Below are 19171 nucleotides of genomic sequence, written 5' to 3'. Positions count from 1 at the left end.
AATGGTCAAATTTAAAGGAGCCCAATATCGGTCCGAGGCAAAAAAAATATCTGTATTAGCTTTTAAATGCCCACATCAGCTAAACCTAAGCCTCCTCTATTCTCTCTCTACCTTCCTCCCTATCCCCCCTCCCTGCCCTGCACCCGTAGGCGAGGGGAGAATTCCGGCAGGGTGGGGGCTTTCCCCAGGAAGAACGGGAGCTTTGTCCCCTGAGGGACGAGGCCATAGGCTGACAGACAGTCTGGCAACCTCTGACCAGGCAGCTAGCGAGTGAGAGAGTGAGAGAGAGAGAGTGATAGGGCAAAATCATAGTACAGAAGTTGTCAACTCATGGTGAAACGAGCACTTACTCCGCTGGAGTTTCGTCTTATCCCAGGGGCACGCAATATATTGTTCACTGAGTTAAGGAATCAGGTAACGTCAGCGAGTTTACAAACCAGAGCACGACTGACTCAACTATGAATAGAAGATTCTGCAACCAATCTGAGGTGGCATTTCTTCCTCATTTGAGGCGTGTAAATATAAAGTTGTGATTCATGTTGAAGTACATTCACCCTCTACAACTCAGTGCCGAAATCTCTAATGGTTGTTTTATAATTGTACAATTATTATATCACTTTGCATGGGATGTTGAAACACTTAAAATGGCTCCTTTACCATAAGACACTCAATGCTCACTTTAACTGTTCGGCTGTTTCTTCAAGGGGAAACTATGGTTTAGTACAGCCTGGACAACACTGTACTCAACAAAGTAATGTACAACTGTGTGTGCGCAGAAGTACAGCAAGTAAGGTAGGTGGAAGTTGAACTAAGAAGATTGTGTGTAAACTTTGATGGACACTTACAACAGAAGGTTTGGGTGATCATCCTCATCTTAACTCATAAGAGTTGGGCTTGATCCCAAATCTTATGATTCTCCAACTGTGGGTTTCTTTGCGTTGTCGAACTTCTTCTCAGCAATGTTGCCACATGTGGAGATCTTAGCAATTGACTTAAGAGTACACTTACTTTTATTCCTTTTACTTGAGTGGAATGAAGGCCAAAACTACAAGGGTAAGACCCAAGTTGTAGTAAACTGTAAACTTCCTTCACAATTATTTTCATTATAAATTCATCTGTTGATTATTTTCAAGTTATTGATAAACTCTTTTGTCTATAAAATGTCAGAATATAGTAAAAAAATATCTCTCACAACTATTCAGATCCCAAGGAGGTGTTTTGTGAATCCAAAACCTGGGCCCAAGAGTACAAAACCGAAAGATAGTCAATTTACAACAACAGAAAATCGGCTATATGACCAAGACAATCTGTTCTGTCAAACACATTCTGGCAAACAAGCACAAAGCTCATCATCATCAGAGCGACAACATGCAACATGCCCAGGGGAATATTCTGTTTCTGGGCACCCACATTAACGCTGTCAGGGGGGGGTTATAAATGATTCCCTGTGCAAAGCATTCAGTGCGAGGGAAAAGACCGAGAGGTCCTGAAAACGGTCACTTATTAACAAGCCTCCAGTGTTCATGTGTTGAAAATTAACCTTCATTAGTGCCATTTCCTTAGAAACTCAGACAGGGGTCATTACTAGGTTGACCCCAGATGCTGTGAGGTCAAGGTAGTCTTGGTAGGCAGGGCTGATGTTCTCAGGTGATAAATATGATGGATCAAACACAACAAGGTACAAAAGAACATGTACTGCATGGATTCTACAGTATATAGTCATGCCCATTAAATAAACCACCATGAAGCCCCTTTTTGACCACATACAGTGAGTTCCAGGATCTAAGGAACTGTACCTTTTGAAGATTCCTGTCTGTGTTTAAACCAACCATGATGATTAGGCAAACAGACAAACAACAGATACAAGACTAGGTCAAAAGCTAGTACAGGGCTGGATGCTGGATGCTGGATGCTGGATGCTGCAGTCCAGCCAAAATGAATCCGGAGACACTGTGGTGTTCTCTGGTAGTTTTTCTGTAGCATGACTCTGTTATTTGAACTGATGTTGCAGAGAAGACATAAGGAGCGAGGGAGCCTGTCAACAGCAGAAGACCTGTCTGTTCATCTTGAGCTTGTGTTTGACCATTCACTGAAACTCACTGCAGTAAACTCATCCATCTCCAAAGCCTTTTGTGGGCCAGGAACTAAATTTGTACAACGCTACAAAGAAGATATTGTTAAGTGAAAGTTCAGCAGAACTCTGTGGTTAGTTATTTTTTATATTTTTCATATTTGACCCTGACTACTAGGGTCAAAATGCAGGTAAAGTTTGAGTCTAAGTTGGTAAAAAATACCTGGGTTCTAGGAAATGCTTTTGAAAAATTGCTATATTATTACTTGACATCTGTCTGTGATGAATAGTAATTTTATATTAACATCAATGTACTTTTTGGCATCAGTAAGAGCTTCTTATGAGGACTTAAATTATCGGTGATGACCAGATTGGAATTATTGTTATTCAAACATTTATATACAGTTCCATTCCAATCATTCAATTGATTAGTGATCAATAGACATTTTTGATAATTTATATAATTTTTTCAGTCATTATTGAGCAAAAATACAGAACAATTGCTCATTTAAGTTTTTAAAATGTGAGGTATTGACACTTTAGTTTGTTATATATGACAGTAACCTGAATATCTAGTTTTTAAGCTTAGATTAAATGATTAATCGATTAATTCATAAAATAATCAGCAGATTAATTGATAATGAAAATGATCATTAGATAAAGCTATAGAACGAGCTGTCTGTCTGGTCTGGCAACATTATACTGAAACCCTGTGGAGAAAGGCAAAGGTTGAAATAGCCATTAAGCTCACCTGATATTTGGTCTTCCACTTGAGACAGGGTCACCCATTAAAAATATTTGTCTGCATATATAAAGCAGCATGGCTCCCTTTTTAACGGCTCAATTGTGTATTCTTTTATAACTTAATGAAAATGGATCATGGGTCAGTAGAGTACTTCATTTTGGTCTACTGGAGTATGTAGTCATACCAATTACATGGCCTACCTTACACATGCGATATGTAATAGCTCACCCAAACTGCAGAGAAGTAAGAAGTTGTCTTTTATGATTTGATTTTTATTGGAATTTTATGATTCTTTAACTTTGTCTACTTTCTGGAAAAAAAAAAAACTGTAGTAATTTCATGTGATTAATTTTCTTTAACTTTTTTTGTGGTTCTTGTGTTCTAATGTATGTTAAAGTCAGACACTGAGTGCCTGTCTGTCTTCATAAAGGTTAGTGGAGTAGTTAAAAGCCAGGCAATAATAGATATAAGTCCAGGGCAGTACTGTTCTATTCCTGACAGAGTCTGTTATGTGCTGTGTTATGTATTTTTTATATTAAAATGTTGTCAATAAAGCAAACCAAAACCATCCCTCCAGCTTCACTTTACTTTGTCCACCCCAGCAGGACACCTGGTAGGTAATAACACATGTGATCCACACCAACACAGGCTACCCAGAATCCCATGCTGGATATTTTAGCACCATGTATATTAGCAACAGAGCCGCCAAGTAATGCAAAATCTAAAAATGAAAGCAGCTATATCTAGCAGCCCAATACAAAGCATCACGTCTTCCATTTGTAGGTATTATATTCCTGTGATCAGGTCGTCTTTCAACAAAATTTGTTTTTAAATGATTTCCTTATATGCTAACTTGAAGAAGACCATTACAGGGAGTATTGCATTGCAATACTGTGTAGGGATTTATAATGTGCCGGTGGTGAATAGTAGTAACTTTATAGCAACCTTATTATATGTTATTTCCTTATCTTCTTTGGTATTAAGCTAAAATAACTTTTCCTGTAGAACAGATTTAAGAGCTGTGACAGCTGCATAATATTACTATCCATCCAAAATGGGTTAAAGGATTACTGCAGCTCTTTTTCCTGAGGGTATGTTCACATGTTAATGTTAACAGTGTCAATCCACAATGTGTACTACACTGTTGAGTCGCATTCCTTATGTTGCTTTCCTTCCTGAACTCTCCAGAACAAATGAGTCCCGATCCCTCATAACCCTTTTCTCTCCCGCAAACAGATACGTAGGTTTTTGCTACTTTGCAAGGGAACCGTCTTGTGATCCTTGTGGCGAGGAAGAGGCCGAGCGGAGAACGAGGTTTCAGACTGGAGAAGGGGAAAAAACAACAGCGGATTTCACTATGGCTGAGTTCTGGAAAAGTCTCTACTTCCCGTGCGCTCTGACCTTCCAGTGTCTGCTTTTCTTATCTTTTTTTTTTTCCTTTCTGTTGTTCTGCCCCTCACTCATCCTGCTTGTACTACATACATACATGCTGCAAATCATTTTCAACCTACAATAGATGCAGTGGTCCGTACTCTTTGTGAAGACAGAGGCTATATGGTGTAGATATTGCAGTATTAGGCCACAATCACTTGTTATTAAAACCCAAATGTCAGCATACTGATGTAATTTGATTAAATATTGATCATTACACTGGCTGTTGCACTGTAGTTTTCATTATTATTTCACCCTGAGTTTTAGTTGAAGTTTGGCCTTTCCTGCCCTGGAAAGAGGAGAACAATAATGGCATAACGATTGCAGGAAGTAGAAAAAATACATTTTCTAAGAAAAGGTATGTGTGCTCACTGTCGGCAAGTACAAGTTGAAGTGTTAGTCGAAATGCAATCAGTTAAAGAAGTTGTAATGAAGGTTAAAATGTGTAAACTTGTTTCTAGATTCTACATTCCCCAAATAGAAAAAACTTGTTAATTCGTGAGCTTTAGAGGTGGCGGCAAGTTTTTTTGTTTTTGGTTTTTTTTTGTTAGCTGTTTGCTCTGAACTTTCCACACAGACACGAAGTTGATATCGATCTCGTAATCCCAGGCCCTGGAACAAAGCAAATAAGTGTATTTCTTTAAGCAGCTCAATATGGCATAAATCTAGTCTGAACGTCACCTTGAGCACATGAAAACGTCCAAAATTCAACATCAAAAAAAAAAAAAAAAAACATCTCCAGAAGGCTTTGATCTAAAAATACTATTATATGTACTAGCACTGGAAACCCTACAGCTGAATTCTGTTCATGCTTACATGTTCGTATCTCTTAAATTTCTCTGTCTCTGTGTCTTTTCCAAAATACAGATTAAAGACATTAGGGAAATGATGCAGCCAGGCAGCTGGCTAAGCTGCACACTGAGTTAGGCTAGCAAGCTCCCCTCTGCCTTATCACCCACTGACACACACTCTGAGCCAGCAGCAACGCAGCTGAGCCCCTACCACAGGTGACCTCCTTCGACTCCCTCCCAAACCACCCCCGGCAACCCTCGGATATGCCAGTCAGCAAACTAGCGCTGTAGACGCGGCCATGTTTATTGATGGGTTACTTCATGACGATGCATTTTCTGCTACATTGGGCTTTTGAGGTTACGCCTCCTGCTGAATAAAAATACTTAGCCTATGCATAAATTTGCTCTCCATGGTGGCGTGGGTCAAAAAGTAGTGAGCTAGTTGAGCTATTCCATAAAGTTTGAAGGCAGACATTTAGTGGGTCATATATTTCAGAGTCTAAGACCATATGATATATTTTAAAGTATTCACTGTATGTTACTGAACTATCTCATGACTGAAATGAAACTGGTAGGATATTTTTACACAACATCACAGTTATAATGCACAAGTTCCTCCCTTTTTTTTTTAGATTTTGTTTCTTCTCTGTTAAAGTTTCTGTTTCTTCTTTGTTATCATTTAATTATAATGTATTTTCCTTCTTTCTTCAGCTGTGGTGGCTATTGATTCTAATGCTAACGCCGTTTCTCTTTTTATTTAAAAAAAAAAAATGCTGTTGTTACTGTCTTGACATCTTCAAATTGTTTGGTGTTGATAGGTGAAATGGAATAAAATGAAAGTGAACAGTGAAAAAAAATGCCTGTTAATAATTTACCAAGGATCAGGGCTTCAAATGTCTTGTCTGGTCTGACCAACTGTCCAAAATCTAAAACATGTTGACTTTACTATCATGTATGACAAAGAAAAACAGCAAATATTCGCATCTGAGAAGGTAGAAACAGCAGATATTTGGGCTTTGCGACAAAAAAAAAGAATAAAACGATTATAAGCTTGAAAGCTTTGGGGGGGGGGAAAAAGCCATTCAGTGGACCTTAAGTTTACATTACTTTGTCAGACTACTATTACTAACATCGAGAACAAAACGGTCACACTCAAATGACCCAAATTGTGCAGTGGGAGGAAGAATGATGCTATTTGGATCATAAATTTGACCCTTTCTTGCGTCAAGAAAACTGTATGTTGTCAGTCTCAATGTACAGTATTGAAGTGCCGTGGCGGCATCTGTTTATGGAAAATGGTGCTAGTGAACATTATGCAAATGTTACAGTGAATGAGAAGTACAATGCAATCTTACACAGGGACCACATGTGTACTCTATGTTTCTGCATGCGCTTTTAGTCTGAAAATCTACATAGGTGGCTCCTAGTTGTTTGAACAAGCATTAATGGCTAAATGCTTAAGCCAGTGTGTAGGTAAGTGACTAAAGTTTCTCTAATGGACAACCAGCAAGATGCTGGCATCAATGCTTTTTTTCTTAACACCTCAATTTCTTTTCTTCTACAGTTTGTCTTGGCAGTGATTCCTAAAACTGGTCCATTAAGAAGACAGTAAAGCTTATCAAGGGATAGGTTTCAAGGTCTGTTGGCCCTGACTGACAGATCTCTCTCGGGCTTTTACAGCCAGCCCTAGTGGCTGCCGCTTGCTCATCACACCCTCGGTTCCGCTCTGCCGTTCAGCCAGATTTGGATTTTCCGGCTCCAGCTGCAGTCATGATAGCAGCAAGCAGTTCACCTACAGGTGATGTCACGGACACTATGGACATGGCTTCCTACAATCTGTGGTTTCAAACAGCCCTTATGAACTGGCTATGGAACAAATAACTATTCCCTTTTACCAGCTGAGGATAAAAACTTCAACTGCAGTTTATTTAGAGCGCACGTCACCCGAGGAAACTCTGCACACTTTACAGGTGAAAATGTAAACATCAGACACACAATTACATTTAGCATTAATTTACATTAATCTATCTACAGTAATCTGTGTCTTAACTGTACAAACCCGACCGTATATTAGCAAGAACTGGTAACAAGGTGCAACAGCTCTACTAATTTTTAATTTCTAATATTTAACAGTTCATCTGTCTTATATTATCTGGATAAATATTACCTGGCCTGAGACAGTTGGTAAATGATAACACAGAAACATTCAGAAGAGTATACATAGGCCTTTCAGCTCAAAGCACAAAATCCCTCAGAGTATGGTAGAGGCACACACTTTCCAAGTCCTTATTCTTTCAGTACGGGTGGAAATATTTAAAATACAGTATAAAAGCACGTGTTTGTGTAAAAACTCAGAAAATTGACATTTATTTAAATGAGAATGTTGCCGATTACCACAATACAAGACTGAATTTTTATTTCAACAAAATAATTTTATCATGAAAACTTTATATCAAATTATATGGGATTTGGGCCTGATGCTGAACTCGACAAGAATGGAAAAACCTCCACATAAAACATTGTTCCACATAAGACAGCACCATCCTCGTGCTTTTACATCCCAATGCTGCTTTGAATAAGACTGCATGACTTCTCTAGTGCTGAAGTGAAGTATACTTAGCAGTCAATAAAAGTTCTGACTGGCAAACTGTCAGCAAAAGTCAAGCCTAACTGACATTCTTCACCGCTAAATTTCCATCTGTAGATAGGATTTTTATCATGTTCCTCCTCTATAATGGCCAGCTCAACAGCATTATTGGCTACCTTAATGCTACGGCTACCTTAACAAATTCCCCTATTTCCTTCACTAAATAAGGCTGCACAATTAAAAAAATGGCTAAAATGTCTGAATTGCCCTCATAATTTTTCCTGCGGGGGGGTGGGGTGGGGGTATTGGTATGCATTTAAGTGCAGCGGTAACAGGAGAGCAGTTCACCACACACATGCAAACATCACACACCCAGCCTCAGACACAAACATAACACACACACACACTCACACACAGGGGATGTTTTGAGTGCACTGCAGTGCGGGGCACCGGGGGCCCTGAATGAAAACATGCCGGTAGAGGGATGTATCAGATGTTTGTCCGCTCTTAGCAACAAAAAAAAAAAAAACAAAAAAAAAAAAGACATGTTGATCCAAGATCTAACTGTGGCTTCTTCCTGAGAAAAAAAAAAAAAAAAAAAAAAAAAATGGCCTGTGAGCCCCAACCCAGCAAGTGCTTAGCTTGGCACTTTCCCCACCAGTTCTAACTAAAGCCTCCGCTTTAGTTTTATGGCGTGTGCTGATGCCTATAGCTTTTTTTGGATCTATGAAGGCTTTATGCAGATAACTGACAGTGTCAGAACGACAGCTGTTTTTAGTGAAAAAGCTCTGGTAAAGCCACTGTACACTACGTGTCGCGTACCAAGCAACAGACAGACAAAGTTAGCACAAAGCTGATGATCATAGTGGAGCATTTAGCAGCTAAAGAGCCAGATATTTTCTCAGGAGTTGATAGAGACCAAAACAGAGCTAAAAAGAGAGTGAATATTGTTCTTAAATGTACAAGGTGACCAGACACGACATCAAATGAAGGCCACTGTTGCTCCATATTTGCTGGATGTGCAAATATGGAAAATGTAACAGCAAACAGTTGCTTAACGAGGTCCATAACAAAGTCCAACGTAAATGACATTCTTTTATGCAGTTAAAAACCATGTCAAATTATTTTGAAAAATTTACTGTTAATATACTGACATATATGAAAAATATCTTGGGAGATACTTCAGAAATGCTCCTTTAGTCTCCAAGCCTGCAGTATATGTGTTTGATTGACAGCTGGGCTGGCAGGGGCACAGACACACAATGTAATCAAATCTGTACTTGTAACTGTAGATTACAAGCCAAATTTGGACAGTCTTTTTTTTGCAGTGGTATTGAAGAATTAGGACCATCATTTCATATCTAAACCGAACAAGCAATATTGACAACTACAGCTTTTAAGTTAATTAAAGTGCTACAGCTGACCAGCTAATTAGCTATCTAGCCTAAAAACTGACATGAGCAGTGTACTTTTCCCAGATGGATGTTGTTTGGTAGCTCATTAAGCAAGTCAAGGTCCACAGCAAGATTTCTCCATGTTTGATTAGAGACATTAGCTAGAAAGCTAATGTAGGTCAGGGTGCAAAGTCGGAGGCTCTTTTTGAACTGTGTAGTGGCCGTTGTCTGGCTTAGGGCTGTATCCTGGTTCAGTGGCCACTCTGGTGTGACCGTCACTGTCAGCACCAGCCAGTGGTAGAATGGTGTTGGTTAAAATTATTTGATAAAACAACGCCGTTCTCATCAGTTAATGTTCAAACAGGGTGGAATCTCTTGAAGAAAATAAAAAATAATCAAATATGTAACTGAGTTTCAGTTTAAAACCATTTAGTGTTCCCTTCAGAACTGTATGGCTGACAGTCGGTAAGTCCCTGAAATCCCATTAAGATAACCACAAGATATTAAAAGACTACTAAAAACGGAAAAATACATAAGGTGTGAAAGTCAGACAGGCACAGCAGCGACAGAGAGGCTCCTCTACTCTCTGTTCTGTATTTACTTTTGGTGGAATTTCAGTTATGGCCTCTGGCTTCAACCCAGGCGCCCCACCAGGCACTTTCCTCAATGAACCTGTTTCATCGGCATCTTCCAAACAGGCCAAAGCGCTCCACCGGTCATTAGCTACAACTGCGGGTCCTTGGCAAGCTCTTCAGGGATAATGACTATTCACCTTAATCCATCACTGTAACAGCTGGTCCTAATGGCCGAAAGTAATCTTTTTTTTTTTTTTTTTTTTTTTTTAAATGAAGTTACTGTATATCCTGGTGGTCTCCATCTTCACCTAGTGTTTTGGTTAGGTTGATATGATACTTCAGTACAATATGATTATAAAAGAGTGAGCTTTTATCATCATATTATAAAAGGAGTTTTTTTTTTTTCCTTTTCAAATGGCTCTTTCCCCTCAACCAACCTAATCTACTTCTCCTTCAATTATTTCCGACATTTTCTGTAATGAACACGTCTTGTTGTCCCATAGCATTTTGGCCCACGCATGGCTCCCGTTGAGCTCTATGATAGATTTCTTCCTGTATAACTGCAGAGCGCTGGCGCAAAATGGCTAAATGGCAGCTCTAGAAAGAAGAACTTGCACCATTATTCTGAGGAACTAAAATCATAATCTGAGGTTTACCATTGATGCCTTAGTACATTTTGTACTGTTAACCCGACCGCCCCATTATCTGTTTTTACTGTATTTTAGGGAATATCTTTCCTTTAAAGAAGCCCTTACGTTAAGATGCTCTTGCACCTGTGCATTAAACCTGTCAGCACCTCACTTACAGCGTGGCACATTATTGTCGAACTGACAGGGCGTCTTTTGAAATAACCAACCCCCCCCCCCCCCGTTCCCATCCGCCTCCTCCACACCCCCTCCACCACCACAACAGGATATTGCTCAGTGGCACAACAGGGTTATGGCTGTATGGAGACATGTAGGGGCAGGCCAGGGACAAAGATTCAGAGAAGAATTAAAAAACAAGAGGCAGGAGGAGGCAGGAGGAGGCAGGAGAGCGATACAATCTCCCAGTGCACAGAGAGAGGGATTGTGTTTGCTCTGACCTACCTCATATACAAAGATTTTATTAACATTACTCCTCTTTCTTTTGCGCTACAGGAGACGTTTTTCCAGCTGAGAGGTTTTACTGGGAAAGAACCTGACACAGGGGTGAAGATAAGAGAGGGGTGAAACAGAGTGTGAGCAGATGCTGAAGGGGAATGGGAAGAGGAATGCTCGACGGTCTGAGTGAGACTGACAGAAACAGCTAGTGCAGGTTCAAAAGTGAAAAAGATGGAAATGGTGAAGGGAGTCTGGGAGAAAAGTATTCTTATGACGTGTTGAATAGGGATCCAATTCTTCAAGCAAACCTTGAATCCAGGGCGTTAACCTTCTGCTGCTCCAAACTAAGGTCATATTCTCAGAACCTACAACACTGATTTTTTTTACAGTGTCGGTCGTTCCCATTTAAACGAGGAGCAACTATTATCTTTTTCTATCTAGGTGTACTTTAGCGATCAGGATCTGCAGTAACAGACAGGATGAGCAGAGGGAGGTCGGAAATCTTTTGGACCACAACAGATACAGGCAGAGAGCTGACAGGGATTATATGCTGCATCACAAGAATGATAATAACAGAGGGGAAGCTGCGGTAAAATTCAGGTGGCTCAGTGTTTAGGTTAGCAAAGAGCACCATTAGAGCTGAGAAACGCACTTGTTCTGCTTCCGAGGGGGGGGGGACAGAAAGCTTTATCAGCGGTACATCTCCTTCCAGTGTAGCTTTAATGACAAGGTCCAATGCGTACGTGTCTGCAGCGAGGGCCCGAAAAACTGACGCAAGACTTTTCCCGCTACCCTTGGATGGCATCAAAGTCCAACGTGTGAGATGTGACAGTGCCGAGGTGGAAAGCTTCCTCTTGAATTCCTAACCTTTGCGTTTCAGTCTCTGTAGCCTTGGCCTGCCTTTTTTCAGCCTGGGAGTCACATGACTGGCCTTAAATCCCAAAAGATGCGCTGTCATATTACTAATCTTAAATGCTCTGTCATGATCTTGAACTATAACGCTAGAAAAAGCAGATATGTTACCTTAAGACAACAACTCTGACTGTAACAATTAAGGTGCAGAATCAAAAGTAGAGAGATAATTCAGTTTCCCAGACTAATGAGATGTCTGAGTTAATACTTCCACTGGAGCACAGACCTCTCAGTATGCTGAGAGTTTAACAGGTTGTCTTTGTTCTAGATATGGCCTTGTAAGTCTAACACTAAGAGATTCCTTTAGCAGCTTTATATACACTAGTACACCGTGTTCCATAGCTGTGATGGGGCATGTTGCCGCACAGAAGGCCCAGTAAATATGTCTATACCCTTTATTCTCATCAATGTAACCGTGACATACAGGGGGTAGACTGGGTTCAACTGATGAATGACTTGCACTGCAGTCAAAAGGACTTACTGTTGTTGGATTTGAGATCCCGGTGGATGACAGGGACGATGGCCTCACTGTGTAGGTACAACATCCCTTTGGCTATCTGCACGGCCCAGTTGACCAGGACGTGCGGCGGGATGCGGCGCCCCGCCAGCGCCCGACTCAGCGGCCCGCCAGAGGCGTACTCCATGATGAGGCACAGGTTGGGTTCCTGCAGGCAGACACCTTTCAGGGCGATGATGTTCGGGTGGGTGAGCATGGCGAACAGACGGGCCTCCTGCCTCACATTCTGAGCCGTCACGCTGATGTCCTCGTCAGGGTCTTGACGAGCAGCCTTCACGGCCACCAGCCCGCCTCTCCATGTACCGCGATACACCTTCCCGAAGCCCCCGACCCCGATGACCTCCTCCAGGCTCAGCTCCCGGAAATCCACCACCTCGGGTTCGAACTCGCCCACCACAGCCGGGCCGAGCTCGCCGACCACGCTGCTGCCCGGAAGCTTCCCGTATCCACTTGGCTTGAAGGAGCCATAGTTGGATGGGAAGATGCCCACCTTGTTGTTGACCTTACCTGCCCACCAGCCCTCGTCCCCTGATATCTCAGAGTCCAGAGAGAGGACTTCCACCAGGTCACCTTTACGCAAGGTGAGCTCATCTTTACAGGACGCCTCATAGTCGAATAAGGCTGTCCACACGGGATTGGTGAAGTTCCCTTTTTGCGATTGTTCCAAATTTTTCCAGTTCGAGAGCGGGCCACGACTGAATATGTTCTTCAGTGGCTCCATGGAGCCTCAAGCAGATGTTTTGACTGGATCTGATTTTGCACCCCAAGGGTTTGAAAATAAAGTACAAAGGAGTACTTTATTGCGCCTCGCTCCCTTTCCTGTCTTTCTTGTTGGTTCATCAGGGACCAGTGAAATGTATTCAAAAGCTTGACCAACAAGTGGGCTACAGGAGAGGATTCAAAGATAACTGAACAGCAAGTGTCTTTCATTCGCCTTGACATGAAATGCAGAGCTCTCCATTTGAAAATGCAGAACTAGTCAAGAGAGAGTTTTTTCTTTGATTATGGCTAACTGTATCAAAGCTCAGAAAGGCATCGCTGTCTCCACTGAATTTCCCCGTGTAAGTGATGTGGCGTGTGGCTTCCCAGCACATGGTTTGAGCACAATATCATTTCACCGGCCTGTGCTTCAGAGGCTCTTGAATCGCCTCATTATGGGCAAATGAGCTCTTCTCTTCCCCTCATTTAAAATTGCCACCTGTTGAGTTGTGATTGTGAAGCCTGAAAAACTATGAGGGCAAGAAATAAAATGTCCCGAAGCTTCTTTTAAAACACTTCAAGTGTTGCAACTGCAACTCCGGATTGAGAGTCCAGCAACATTTATCTGTCCATTTTGAGTTTTATGTATTTTTAGCCATTAAGTGCAGTGGCCACCACAAGCAGGAAGCGCTGCGAAGCGGAGAAGAATAGCAGGAAAGGAGCATTCAGTCCAGCCAACCAGTGTTTTACGACGAGTTTCAGGGCTGACCGGTTCGCATTATTGAACCCAAATCTCCAATAGCCTCCAGTGACCGCAACTTCGCGGCGCTCCCGCAGGAAATCCCGTATCCCATTGCGCGAGAGTATCCATAATGACGGTCTTATCAGAAGCACGCAACGAGCTGGGCTTGATCACAAAATAAGAACTTAGGAACAGCCGACTTGGTAACAGGAAGAGCTGTCCAAACCTGCCTGGCTTGACTTTCCAGGGACAAACGCGCAGCAGAAAACAAAACCCGTTAGTTCCTCATGGGGCTGAGCGCGTGGCCTGGTCCGGCTCGGTGGCCTCGCAGTTACAGTCGGTATCCAAACGGCGCACGGGCTCCATCGCGGCTTCTGCTCACACTCCTCTCCCTCGGCCAGCGATCACTCGTCAGGACCTCGAACCACTTCTACGTCTGTGCTTACAGTCCGCGGAGAGGGTGGGGTTTCCAAACTTTTTCTCCCCCGACAGGAAGTCAGACGACGGGCCACGGTCAAGCTGGGCGCAGTTCGAAATCGCGCATCTGGTTCGAGCTGTCAAAGTAAAGCCGGGATAGACGCGCGCGTCCGTTTGAGCGAGACGAGTGGTGGGGGTTGGGGGGGGTTGAGTGCCTCTTGCTAAAGTTTTGAACCTGTCGAAGAAAAAAGTAAACAGTGGCTCGTCCAAACAGTGACACATTACGACGTCCCTGTGTCTCTAGGAACATCGCCGTTTAAGGCCGAAGCTGTCGAGCTGCGATGACACAAGACATTTTCCCTGCGGTTCGTGTGTCAACGTAACGTTGCACGGACGTTAAATCACAAGAGGACGGTCGCGAACGCGGTGATCTGCGATGACTCGCTTGTGTCACATCCCCTATGTAGACTTTTTGGTCTTTTGTGCTTGAGTTTGCTTCCCGCGGCAATAAAAAGGGATATAAAGCACGACTGCGCCTAGTAGTCTTTCGAGTTCTGGCGAAATGAAAGACCTGAAATAAGACTGAAAAAGCTACGAGAGCAGAAAATAAAGTGATTATTTTATTTCAGAATTGCTGTCACCGACTAAGTAAATGTACAGAATTAATGTAATCATCAGGTGTTTATGGAGTCGTAATTATCGACCCACGGCTTATGCCTTTCTGAGACTTTTATTTTGAAGTCGTAGTTTTTCTGAATTTTTGTAACTTCACAATTCTATTGAGCCAGACCCACGGGGGGTGCGTCAAGTTCTCAGGGGGGGGAAAAAACCTACAAAAATAACAATGTAGGGGAAGCATTTGCCTTCAAATTAAGATAGTAAAATGTGTTAGCGGTAGTGGGCTATCGTAGTGTTGAAATGACCAGAATACTCACTTTTATTGGGTCATTGTTTGACGATGTGACATTCTTGGAAGAGAAAGCGTATCTAATTCACCGCAGATTTTTTTTTTTCTTGACCACGGGGCACGTTTTAATCTGGCTCTTATTTTGAAAATTCACACTAGAAGTCCTTTTTGGTTTTTTCGTGGCTCACCGTACATTGGTAGTAACAGGTGCTAAATGAACCCGAGAAAGTAAAAAAAAGCTTTAAAAAGAAAAAAACCTTTACCAGAAGGTAACCCTTGATTCCCCATAAGGTCTCATACGACTTTCCATTTCCCCGAAGATGCTTTAAAAAAGACATTTTATGTACAGTTTCCTTGTCATAGGTCTCGTTGTCTTCAGCATGTGACTAATATACATTTCAGTGGTGTTATTTTACACAGTCTGCATATATTGTACTTTGTATATTAATGTACTTATATTTCAGATTCTACAAGGTTATTTTATATACACACCATCCTTTCTATTGCTCTTTACACCCTGATGGTTTCTCTGCACACATCTGCTTCTACAACAAAATTGTTGTCTTACAGTAAGCTCCTATGCAGTCAGTTGAGATATTACACTTTGGTGACAGCCAATCCGAATATTTAAGGACAGTAGTCCATTAAAAGTCGTCCCCATGGTCAAAGAAGAGAGGAGAAAGTGCTGCTCTCATGTTTCTGTTTGGAGAAATTTGTTGAAGATTTTCTTTTGTCCGGTGTCACTTTGAACAAAAGAAGGAGATTCGAGCCTCTCTTCAAGCAACACATTTAAAAGCCTTCAGCATGTGGCCGGTTTAATGTACTTCATGCAGTCTGATGGGCAACGTACCCGCCTGAGCTGTTACTGCAGTTTCACAGAAGTTGATTCAGATTTAGTGCCGTACAATTCTACGTAAGATAAAGTGAAACACAGCTCATTTAAAAGTTTTGTTTCGAGGAGCATGCTCTTAATTTCAGTTTCATCTTTTTATTTCAAAAGCTCTAGAGTTCCAAAGGGTGGTTCATCAGATTCTCTCAATGAAAATGTACGAACTGCTGCTCCAACGGCGTAAAGCTTGACTCTCCTCTAAACTGAATCTACCACTCGAGCAACTGGTTTGCCACTGGCCAGATTCTGATGCAATATTTCTGGGACTTACTACAGCCAGTACTGCAGCCTGTGAAAGGCCATTTCTGCCCAGAAAAGAGAATAAATGGACGAAACCTTATGCGTGATTAAAAAAAAAAAAAAAAAATACTCATAGCAGGTCACAATTAGGTGATATTCAGTCCAAATTCTGACTTTCTCATAACTGACTCAGTATGTCATCATTTGTGGTCAGTGAATCAGAATTTGGACTTAGGGGTGCAGACATATTTTATTGTTATCATGCCTAACTTCATTGATTTTTGTTTTCCTCTTTTGGTCAAAATGGGCTTCCATACCAGCCCAAATGTTCTCAAGTAAAAGAACTGATTTCAAGTGCTGTCAGAAACACGGCCCACCCATAGTGACCCTATACAACTGAGGTCAATCAGCTAACTGATACCTTAGTTAACACTTGCCATTGCATGTTAGTTATTAAGTTAGATATTACAAGACACCACAAAATCAATTCCCGTTATTCCTTCATAAACAAAGTACTGAATAGTTGCCTGTAAAAATTACAATGGAAAACAAAACAAAACTACTCCATGATGGCACAATGAACAAATCCACTTTACACTTGACATGCAAATTTATGCATTTAAAAAATCCAAACCATGTCTGTCAGTTGAAGTTTCCTTCACGTAGCACTCATAAGTGTACTGCTTAATTAAACTCACTGCACTCTCTTCGGATTTTTCTTGCTCACAATCAACAGGCTGGGTTAAAAAAAAAAAAACAACAACAAAAAAAGCAGCCTCTAGTTTTCACACTCCTGGTTGCTGGAACAGCCTTCCAGAGGACTTGAAATGTGCTGAAAGTCTTACTTCATTTTTTTGCCTTTCAATAATCACTATGGAATCCAGAGGTAGAATTTAGTACTACAGTGGAAGTTTGTGGCACTTGTATTTAAGTATTTCCATGTTGTCCCACTTTATACTTAAGATGCCCTAAATTGCAGAGGGGAGTATTGTACTTTCTACTTAATTTATTTCACAGCTAGTTACCAGCTACTTTGCAGTTTAAGATTTCACACACAAAGCAGATACATTTTATTGATTAAACTACCAAACTCTCCCTCATAATAACCTAAAGGTATAATATGATGTATAATAGTTAAACACTTTGAAAGGGACCAGCCAATCTGCATCTTGGCTACTTTTACTTTTGATACTTTAAGTACATTTTGTAGAGTTTTACTTACAGTTTTACTTACAGTTTTACTTGCAGTGGAAAATGTTAAAATGTATAAAATGAGTTAAAGTTTGCCTTGCATTGCTCTAAATTTTTCATGAGACGACAAAATATCCCACATGCCACCATCCGGGGTGGAGCAGCGACATAAAGCTCCAAAGGTATTTAAAAATAGCCTCGAGTCCAGATTTGAGAGTAGGCGTACTAATGCGCTTGGATCCCAGTTTGTCCTCTGTCAAGGCCACAGCAAGGCTAAAACACAAGGTGCATTTTAACCACGTGCTTTCCAAGTAGCCACACAATGAAAGGCTTTTATTCTTGAAAAAGGTCAGGGAATTCCTTTTGCCACATTTTCCCATGTTTCCAAAAAGTACGGAGCAATTAAAAGTCAGTGGCTTCATGGGAAGGGATGGGAATCAGAGGGCCACCTTTGGCCCCGTCGGCTGCTGTGTGGAAACAGTGTGCTTCCTTCTGTCAGCCCTTTGATGGCTCTCCTTCCCCTCCCTCCTTCCCTGCCCCACCGCTGCCGTTTGTTTGGAGACACCAACCTCCCAAAGTCAACCACCTACAGACACCCCCCCCCCCCCGCATACACACACATTCACACACACCAAACCCCACCCTCCACACAGTCCGCTGAGTCAACGCTTGTGCAGGAAGGATGCAGTTGTTTATGCGGCCCTGGCTCTGTGTGTGTGTGTGTGAGAGAGAGAGAGGGGGTCGCACGACAAAATGGATTGTTTAAAAAAATAAAGAAGGCAAGCGGAAGAGGAAAGAGGCTGGACACACACACTCGGGGACAAGTGTAGCAGCTACTCTGAGTGTGTGACTATGATGGTAACAATCCCCCCTCTGTGAACACCTTTCCACAAGCCTGTGCTGTCTTGTGCTTATCTGATTCCAATGCCAGGAGGCTGCAACGCTGAGAGTAAAACACCAGCCCTTGTCTTTCAGGTTGCATGAGTCATCGGACAATAAACCAACGTAGGATACGGCCATGGGAAACTTTTTGATTTAGTAAAATGCAGAAAGTAAAGAAATGAAAGGAGCAAAGGCAGAGCACTGAGTCGGGACTACAAAGGATGTGCTCCGCGCCTGTGAAATTGAAAAATGAAAGGGGAAGCACTTTGAAATATTTTGCTTAAAAGATGCCGCAGAAGTCAGGCTTTGCCCTTCTAGCTGGTAAACAAAGAAGTGTCTCTAAAGCGGAACATCATTGCCGATTTTCGGGATGCAAAAATCATTTCAGGCTGTTCATCTCTGATATGGAAAAGACAATAAACCAAAACAAGGGTGGCTTTTTTTAATTGAAATATGAACTTTATTTCACCCATACAAAATAAAAAGAATGTTAAAAGTTTACAATACAGTGTCAACTGTCTATTTGGAAACATTTCATACAGAGACTGACATATAAATGGGAGCCCCATCTCTGCTTTCAATGGATACATCTAAAACAATCTAAGATAAAGGAGAAAGTTACTCAAAATTGGAGGGGGGGTCAGAAGAGAAAGTAGAGGGGACAAACAACTTTAAAAACAAAGTCATGGTTCGAGAGTCACAGTATACTTCTGATGGGCAATTGAGGGGGAATTTAATGGTCGTATAAAATAATTCTAGGAGGTCTAAATGCCTGACAGCATCAAAAACAACACAATGTAAATCATTAACCTGCTGATATGGTTGTCTTCAGGGCTGGGCTCTTGGAGGTTTACAGTTCTCTTGATAAAAAACATGAATTAAAAATAGAAACCAATTCAAAAAAAAGCTGTGGCTAGCTAACCTAGAGTAAAAATACACCTGTTTCCTTGTTTATGTTACAGCCTGACAATTGAACTGACTAGCGAGTTGTGGCAAAGCCCAGAAGCAGGGCTCGCATCTTAACAGCAGAAATTCACAGCCAATCGATAACAGTAATAGAACACTTCATGGGTGTGATGATGACCTCCTTTTCCCTTAG

The 19171-nt window shown here is 41.6% G+C and overlaps 1 protein-coding gene across 1 annotated transcript in view; it reads right to left on the bottom strand.

Moving 5' to 3' along the window:
• Positions 1-14331, bottom strand: part of LOC120797473 (mitogen-activated protein kinase kinase kinase 11) — a 43645-nt gene extending 29314 nt beyond the window's left edge. Inside the window, exon 1 of the mRNA XM_040141161.1 lies at positions 12070-14331. Coding sequence (XP_039997095.1) covers positions 12070-12826 — 757 coding nt within the window. The 5' untranslated portion in view covers positions 12827-14331. The remainder of the gene's footprint in view (positions 1-12069) is intronic.
• Positions 14332-19171: the final 4840 nt, after the last annotated feature.

The sequence above is a fragment of the Xiphias gladius genome, chromosome 12 (genome assembly GCF_016859285.1).
Source record: "Xiphias gladius isolate SHS-SW01 ecotype Sanya breed wild chromosome 12, ASM1685928v1, whole genome shotgun sequence".
Classification (NCBI taxonomy): domain Eukaryota; kingdom Metazoa; phylum Chordata; class Actinopteri; order Istiophoriformes; family Xiphiidae; genus Xiphias; species Xiphias gladius.
This window is presented reverse-complemented; position numbering and strand designations above follow the sequence as displayed.